At 61.8% G+C, this 8,155-nt stretch overlaps 3 protein-coding genes across 3 annotated transcripts in view; all 3 read right to left on the bottom strand.

The window, feature by feature from the left end:
- The window catches only part of CC2D1A (coiled-coil and C2 domain containing 1A), a 13,443-nt gene extending 13,361 nt beyond the window's left edge, over window positions 1-82 (bottom strand). Inside the window, exon 1 of the mRNA XM_010569832.1 lies at window positions 31-82. Coding sequence (XP_010568134.1) covers window positions 31-66 — 36 coding nt within the window. The 5' untranslated portion in view covers window positions 67-82. The remainder of the gene's footprint in view (window positions 1-30) is intronic.
- Window positions 83-4,860: 4,778 nt separating this feature from the next.
- NANOS3 (nanos homolog 3 (Drosophila)) lies at window positions 4,861-5,262 on the bottom strand. Its single transcript, XM_010569831.1, has one exon. It carries the CDS (start codon window positions 5,260-5,262, stop codon window positions 4,861-4,863), a length of 402 nt encoding a protein of 133 aa, XP_010568133.1.
- Window positions 5,263-6,331: 1,069 nt separating this feature from the next.
- Window positions 6,332-8,155, bottom strand: part of CCDC130 (coiled-coil domain containing 130) — a 19,755-nt gene continuing 17,931 nt past the window's right edge. Inside the window, exon 14 of the mRNA XM_010569830.1 lies at window positions 6,332-6,571. Within this exon, the coding sequence (XP_010568132.1) occupies window positions 6,332-6,571 (240 nt within the window). The remainder of the gene's footprint in view (window positions 6,572-8,155) is intronic.

The raw sequence follows: 8,155 nt of genomic DNA, 5'->3' as shown, positions 1-8,155 counted from the left end.
TCAGAAATGACCCCTAACCCCCCCACACACCCGGCTCCCCGCTCCCCTCCGTGGTCCCGGTCCCATCCACACTCACTTCCTACTCCGCCCGCCGCTGTCAACAACACGCCGCGCTTTACGGCGCCGCCGTCGCAAAAGCCGCCGTCGCCGTCGCGTTTCGCTTGACGGCGCCCGGAGAAGACTACAACTCCCGGCGCGCCCCGCGCCGCGCATGCGCGGCCGGGGAACCTGCGCGAAAAGGCGGGAAAAGCGTGAGGTGATGGGGGAGACCGACGCGGGTCGGGGGGTGGAAATGGGTGAAATTCCACGTTTCTCACCTCAGAACTGGAGGGTTTGGTTCCTCCTGCTGCGGCCACGGCCACGGGGGGGGCGGCTGGGGCAGTGCTGGGCCCCAGGGAGAGGCAAACGGCTGTGGGCTCTGGTGATGCACAAGGGCTGGGTCAGCCCTGAGGGCAAAACACCTCTGGAGGAAGCAAGGAGAGGCTGCTCGTTAAGCCCCATTCTGTTCTCCCCACTCAGGCAAGCGGCAGGATGGGCAAACAGAAGAACAAGCAGCCGCCAGGTATCGGCGGGAGGCCCCAGCAGCGAGGGGACGGGGGTGGTGAGGAGCCCCACCAGCCTGCCCCACATTTCCCTGTCTTGCTCCTTGTATTCACTTGGTAACAAGCACTCCTAAAACCGTCCAGGCTTATTACAAACCTGCTAAATTGCAAAACTGGCCCGATTTGTAAGCAAAACGACACCCAGCGTTCACCTTTTCCGCACCTCTTTCATCAAATCCCCTCAGACCACGCTGTGCCTTTCGGAGTTCAGGGCTGCTTGCTACCTCTGTGCCATGCGCTGCCTGGGTAGCTTCCCCAAACGTCCCCTCATCTTGCTACGAGTCTGTAGGAAATAGGGGTTATTATGGGGATAAAAGACAAAACCAAGCGACTTTCCACTGGCAGTTGGTGAGGCAGCAAGCAGCACCCGCTGAGCTGGGGCCAAGCCCCTTGTGCCGCAAACCCTGTTTCTTGGCGTTTCCAAGAAGGGGTGGGTGGAGCAAAGCTGACACCCCACAAAAGCCCTAAAAGCGATCTTTTCCCCTCAGTTCAAGTGTTAGAGGTGTGTGTGTGGGGGGGAGGTCCTAGGATTTAATAATAAAAAATAACAGAAAGCCACTACAAAGGCTGTTCTCCCTATCCGACACGACACCAAGTCCCTCTTACCTCAAAGGCTGATATCTGAGGATTATATTTTTCCCCTGAAAAGGAGACGGTAAATGCCACGTTCCCAAAACTAAAAAAAGGCTTCAGGAAGATTTGGATGCAAAGGCAGATGACAGCTTAGACGTGACTGGACCAGCTCAGACCAACGATGCCGATGGAAAACCAAAATCTCAGGGACAGATGACCCATGACAGCACCACGACAAAGGCACCGACGAGGTAACAGGGCGAGACGGGGTCTGCGGGTGAACCAGTGACCTACCTGGCAATCGCCTTGTCACTCACTGAATGTGTTTTATTGTTCTTAGCAGTGCGAATGGCGACAGGGAGGTGGCTGCTCTGGAGCAAAGCCGGGCGGAGGAGCGTATCCCCAGCCCCTTACCACAGGTATGCCTGTCCTGGGCTCCAGGCAAGCCTGCCTTGCTTGGCAAGCTCCCAGATGTCACCAAAACGCTCTGGTGTTGAGAAACTCCCTTTGCAGCATAGCCAGAGCCTCGTCTACGGCACTGTTTTTCCTCTGTTGGCAAACTCAGCCTTAACGGAGGAAAAAGTCCAGAGATCGGAATTTTTTTAACACAGGAGTGATGCTGGAACCTTGTTATTTCAGAAAGGAAAAGACATGGACATTGGTGGAGGCTGCAAGTCACAGGAAGCAGCTGCCCTGGGAGCAGCGTCTCAGCCAGAGTCACCACAATGGGCAAATTCGGTGGCGGATGAGAGAGAAGAGGATCAGCTGGTGGTGACCACGGAGCAGCACAGAAGTGCTGGTGAAGAGCTGGATGCCGAAACTCCAACTCACCGCAGAACAGGCAATCTCGGTGACAGTCCCGAGCATGGCTCTGCTCCGCCAGCACGAGGAGAGGGGACTGCCGGCAGAGAGATCACTCTCTCTGTGGATGCTCCAGGCCGGAGCACTGGCAGCTGCCTGCCGGCGGAGGTGCCTGAGCCTCACCGTGAAGAGGGAGTTAACCACAGCGAGCCAGGCGAGTGCCGAGGTGATGCCGATCAAAGCCAGGAGCTGCCGCACGCATCTGTTGTAAACACTGAAGAAAAATCCGGTGCCATATCCAAGAGGGTGGCTGGAGGAGAGCACCAGGAAAACATGAGTGGGGAACAACTGCAGGCAACTGGTACAAACGACACGGTGAAGAATGTGGCTGAATCCTGCTGCAGCCTGGCCGGTGGCGGCGTCTCCGTGGAGGTTTTGGGGGTCTGTGCCCTGTCCACAGACCAGAAGGCTGAGGGAGGCACCACCGAACTAGAGACTGCAGGCACTGCCGGCACCATCATTCCAGTAAGCCAGCCCCAGGGTGGGAATGCCTGCTCGTGGAAAATGTTGGGAGAAGCTGATACAGGCCAGGAAGAGGCTGAAAGGGGAGAAACCTGCTCTCCGGGGACCAGCTTGGCACCAGATCCAGCCGTCCCGGCTGGCAAGGATTCCTCAGGCAAGAGGGAAGGCGAAGGTCTCGCAGAGGAGCGGGACGCAGAGGTGAGATGCAGCATAGAACATGCAGTGAGCGTGCCGAGGACAGATGCGCAGCCCCCCGCTCGCTCCAGCGACCTCCCGTGCAGCGGAAGAACCACAGGGAACACACCCGCCATTATGGCTATGCCAGGGCCGGCTCCCACAGGCACCACACAACCCCTTGCCGCAAGCACTGGTTCGGATGCTGGCACAGACCCCCAGGACGGGACCTGTTCGACCAGGGAGCAGCTCTCCCCACAGCCAGAGCTGCAGCGTGGCCTGGAAGGGAACAGCCTTGAGCTCCCGCTGCAGCAGGTAAATCCACAGAGGTCGCTAATATAGCGTGAAAGAAATCCCCCAAAACGCCTGAAATACCAAGCACACCGCAAAGTGCCTAAAATAACCTGAAAGGGGAAAAAACCCCAACTATCTTTGTGAGAGCGGGTTGGACTCGGGCTCCCCGGTCACAGCTTAATTGTCGCACAAACTTCTCCCCACAGCCGCTCCCTGCCGCCAACTGGCGCAACTCTGTGGTGCCCGGGCATGAGCTGCGTGCCGCAGCAGGACAGAGCCACGCCAAAGAGATGCCGCCACTCGCCAAGGGGAACGGCCTGGACCAGCCACGGCCCAGGTAGGTGGATTGCCCGCTCTGATGCGCTCCCACCGTCTTGGAGAGGTGGGACAGTGACAGACCTTCCCACGAGGGATAAAACCCTTATTTTAATGAAAAATGTCCCGATTTGGTGAGTAGAAACATCCTCCTTTTCCCTCTTCCCTGTCATGGTCAGGGGTGAGGAGCCGGAGGGGCTGCGCCCACCCGCCCACAGCGAGGATGCGACCGACATCATCTGTGGCCTGATCCTGGAGCTCTCCAACCTCAAGTAAGAGCGAGCTCGCACCGGCCGCGAAATCCGGATCCTTTCCCTGGGATTGGGCCCCCGGAGGAGGGCTGAGGGAGGGTGAGTTCCGCACCAGAACGCGGGGTTGGTAAAACACGCGCAAGGGTCCGCGGGTGACACGGGCGCCCACCGGCTGCCCCCCTCCCTGCAGCCGCCTGGCAATGAGCGCCTACCGGGGCCTGGAGGCACTGAGGAGGCCGAAGCCACGGCGGAGCAGGCGGCCGGGGCCAGTGCCGGTCCCCCCACACACCGGGAAGAGGTGGAAGGAGACATAGGGCTGGGTCGGAGCCGGATCCGGCCTCCGGCACGGCTCAGCTCTTTATTAACATAAACCAGCATTTCAACAGAGAACGGGGTATAAATAAAACACCTTCCTACACGTAATGCGTGAAATAACATTTAAAGAACAAACTGGCGTCTCCAGCGAGGGCAGGAGCCACCAGGGGTGAGCTGCTAACAGCAGCCCAACCCCCTGGAGCTGCCGCACAAGTGCTCGGCGACAGCTGGAGCACCGGCACCCTTCCCGCCACGGGACCATCCCGGACGGTTGGTCAGGAGCTGGCGCTGCCCTCAGGCACCCGCTCGGATTAATAAAAAACAACAAACCAACCCAAAACCCAGAACTGAAACCAACCACAAACGCCCCTGGCACAGAGGTGCTGTTAAAACCGACCCTTTTCAGGCTTTTCGCTGGCATCTTGATGCGGCTTCTGCCAGCGGTGACCACCAAAGCCCTGCTGGGATGATACTGCTTGGCTTTACCAGCTGGGGAGAGCAACTGGGGAGACTGGTCTTGGTGGAGTGCACTGTCCTGGCATTTCATCCTTGGAGGAGAGCGGAACCAGGGGCTTCGCAGGGGCGATGCAGCAGACGGAGCCGGGCAAAGTGGAGCAATCCCCTGGAAGAGAAGGAGAGGGGAGAGCACCGCGTGTACCCGGGCAGGCACCGACTGCTGGGAGCTCCCCTTCCTTAATTAGCAATAATTCCCCTAATGAGCTTGCCAGAATCCCGTTCCCGGCTAAAGGAAGGCTCGCATTGCCGCTTCGGAGCGAGGCTTTGCTGAAGAAGCAACTTTGCCTGGCAGCCTCCGGCAAAGCCACCGGCCTGGTGCCCCGTGGAGCAAGAGCATGGCAACACCAGAGCAGAGTTTCCTCGTGGCCCATCCTCACCTCATGCCAGGAAGCGAAACCCCCACTTTCAGCCCATTTTTGGGGGCTGCAAGATCAGAAATCCTCCTGTGTTTAAAAACAAGCCGGTACCTGTTGGGGTGAGGGTCCGTCTGCGCTCAGCTACTTCTTGGCACTGCCCGCCGCGCTACGGCCACCTGTGACCCGCTTGCCGGCGGAGTTGCGCGCCGAGTGGCTGTAGACCGAGGTGTAGCCATGGCGGGTGAGGGGGCAGAAGCGTTTGGTGTGGGCCCGGTCTTGCGTGGCCCCGCACTGTGGGCAGACGTAGCTGCGCAGGACGGGGCACTGCACCCGGCCCCCCGCGTCTCGCAGGTTGTGCCCGCTGTAGACGTGCTTCGCCTCCCCATTGTGCTTGCAGAAGGCGCAGAGGGATTTGCCGGGGGACGCCGATGCCGCCTCCGGCGCGATGGGCGATGCCGCTGCCTCTTCGCCGTCACCGGCGTCCTCGCGCTCTTGTGGCAGCGTGGCCAGCACGGCGGCCAGCCCCAGGTAGTCCCTCCACATGTCGAACGCGGGGCTGTGCTCCATCCTCGGCCGCTGCCCGGCGTGTTTTGGGGCAGGATGTGGCTCCATGTGCCGTGTCCTTCCCTGGAGGAGCCGGGCAGGGCCAATCGCCGCTGCCTGGGGCCGGCTCCCGCCCCCGGCAGCCGCCTGGAGCCGGTGCGTCTGCCTGGTAGGGTGGGGGTGTCTGCACCTCTTCCCCTCTCTGGGTACAAGGGGGTCGCACCTGAACCCCCCCGCAGCGCTCCGACCCCCGCAACGCCGGCGTTTAAACCCCCTTTCGCCGGCAGCATCCACTCCAGTGTGGCACTTGCCAGCATCCCTCTTGCTGCAGCCGCCTCAGAGCCAAACCCGGCCAGATTTGGGGTTTTGGCCCCACGGGGACCTGCCGCCGGCTGCTCCCCCCGAGTCCAGCAGGACCCAAACTGCACCAGGCACCTTCCCCAACACCCATGGCACAATGCCTCGGCCAGAAATGCCTTTTTTTGTGGATAAACGTGGGATTTACATCCCATAAACCCCATCAGCGTGGTGCGGGGACACCAAAAACCCGAGTTTGGGGCAGAGCGCCCAAAGCCTGGACTAAAGCTGGGAGCAGCTCGGCCCATCCCTGCCCTTGCTTCTGCCTTCGGGCTGAAACAGCCCAGAATCGGGTAAAGCATCTGCTAATGGACAGCAAAATCACCCACAACAACCCCCGGGGAGACACAAAGCCCCGGCCCCCCCCCGGGCGTCGCCTGCTGGGCCCAGAGCCCTCTAAGCCCCTACTTTTTAGAGAAAAAATGGGATTTTTGCTCCCCCACGGGAGTTTCCCCCCCAGCACCACGACCCACCGCCAGCAACGGGTGTCGAGCGCGAATGTCGGTCCTTGGGGACACAGCGACACTCACCCGCCAGAATGGCGCCGCGCAGGGACGCCCCATCCGCATCCCATGATGAAATCCCGTCGCTTTGGGAAATCGCGCGCTCTGCCCACCATGCCACTCCGGACCGGAGCTTCCCAGCGAGGACCTTCCCGGGATGGGACGGAACCGCCAGGCCACAGGGATGCCGCGGTGTCACCGAGAGGGGGCTATGCTGCAGGCGGCACTGGGAAAGCGGCGGCAGCAACTCCCCCGGCCGCTCCGGTGGGCCACGGGGCACACGCAACGGTCGATGGTTTCACCTCAACCACAAAACTCACCGACAGCGTTGAATGTTCTCCGGAGCCTCCGTGTCGGCTCCGAGCGGCATCAGCATCTGCCAGAGGGAAGTCGTGCTCTTCCTCCCGGTTATCCCGAGCACCCAGTGCACGGTTTACCAGCAGCAGACTCTGCGGCAGGCACACGGTGAGGATCCAGCTTGGGAAGGGTCCCTGCAGCCACCGGCCCCGGCCCCAACCTGCTCTCCCTGCCAGCATGTTGCCCTCAACCCCGGCACCGTGAAATACCTGCCAGGTCCCCGCGGCACATGCCAGCCCTGCGGCATCCACTCTGGCAGCATCCCTGTGCCGACATGGCCACGAGGGACGGAGCTGCCGGGACAGGAGCGAGCGCCAACAAAAGAGGCCAAATTGCCCCAAACGCGTGGCGATTTTTACGCACAGCCGAACCCACCGAGCGCTGGGGTGAGGGGAGACCCATCGTTTATTCATTACGAACCAGAGCTGTGGCGCGCCGTCGGTGTCACCGCTTGGCCTGAACCCCAAAGCCTCAGGGATGGGGCGACTGCACCGGGCTGCACCAGGAGAATAATGGAAACGGGGCTTTTCCCCCCCAAAACAGAGGCTGCTCCCCCCGGCCTGTCTGAAGCGCCTTCGCAGCCTGGCACTGCCCGTCCACCCTGTCCCGGGGCGAAGCCGCTGCCGGCAGGCAGGAGCTTGGTGAGCGGCCGGGGCCGTGCCGCACCAGCGCTCGCCGCACCTCCCATTGGCTCGCAGTGACGTCACGGGCGAAGTCGTGCCGCAAACAGCCGCGGGGCCCCGCGAAGGAGGGAAAAAAGAACGAAAAAAAGTCCTGGAAAGGCAAAGAATGGGCACTTTGTGCGCCTGGCGCAGCGACGGCGGCATTCCCTCCCCGCCAAGGGCACCAGCGGCCCCACCGGCGCCAGGGAATCCCGGAGCCCAACGCAGCGGGGCGGGGAAAATAAAGACATTTAAGCCAAAAAAACAAACGCCAGTCGGCGTGCGAAGCCCGGCACGTTCCCAGGGCTGCGGCATCAGGCCAGGGGAGCAGCCGGGCCGCCCCAGCGCCTCCCGCGCCAAATTCCTCGTGCGGGAAGCGGGAAAACCCCGGCCGGGGCCGCGGCTCCTGTTGCTGCCTGGCAAGGAGAGAGCGGCCCCGGGGCAGCATTTGGGTGCAAAAACACCATTTCCCGCTCGGCTCCGGATGGGTTTAAAGGCATCCGGCCGGCCTTGCCGCCAGCTCGCGACTCCGCGCTCGGCACCTGCCATGTTTCGAGGTTTAGAAACAGGGGTGAAAAGGGAAAAATTAATTAAGTAGGTCGGAGATGTGCGGGGTGGGCGCCGTGCCGGGGATTCACCGTGCCGCCCGGCCCCGCTCCTGCCCGCTGCTTCTCTCGGGGCGGTTGTTTGTTGGCAGAGCCACTCGGCAACCAGCCCCGATTCCCTCGGCTTTTACCCCAAAAAGGTCCTTCCCATACCCTGCTAAACCAGCCCCCCCCCCCGACACACCAGGGAGCGGGACGTGGCCCTTCGCGGAGTTGGGAGCTTCTCCCCGCTGGCGGGATTGACCGAAACGCCCTGAATTTGGCCCAGACCCGTCGGGAGCGGCGGTTTTCGCTGACACCCACCTTTCCCGCCAGAACCGGCCCGGGCAGGGAGCAGTGCTGGCAGGGGGACGAGGCCGAAGGCTGCTCTCGGTGGGGAGGGGACGCCGGGGCCCCCCCAGCCGGTGGG

Source organism: Haliaeetus leucocephalus, unplaced genomic scaffold, assembly GCF_000737465.1.
Source record: "Haliaeetus leucocephalus isolate CR32 unplaced genomic scaffold, Haliaeetus_leucocephalus-4.0 Scaffold274, whole genome shotgun sequence".
In the NCBI taxonomy this organism is placed as follows: domain Eukaryota; kingdom Metazoa; phylum Chordata; class Aves; order Accipitriformes; family Accipitridae; genus Haliaeetus; species Haliaeetus leucocephalus.
The sequence above is the reverse complement of the archived record's forward strand: the minus strand, read 5'-3'. Positions and strand labels throughout refer to the sequence as shown.

Coding starts and splice junctions, on each gene's coding strand:
- NANOS3 (XM_010569831.1), bottom strand. CDS start 5,262: ATGTGGAGGGACTACCTGGGGCTGGCCGCCGTGCTGGCCACGCTGCCA.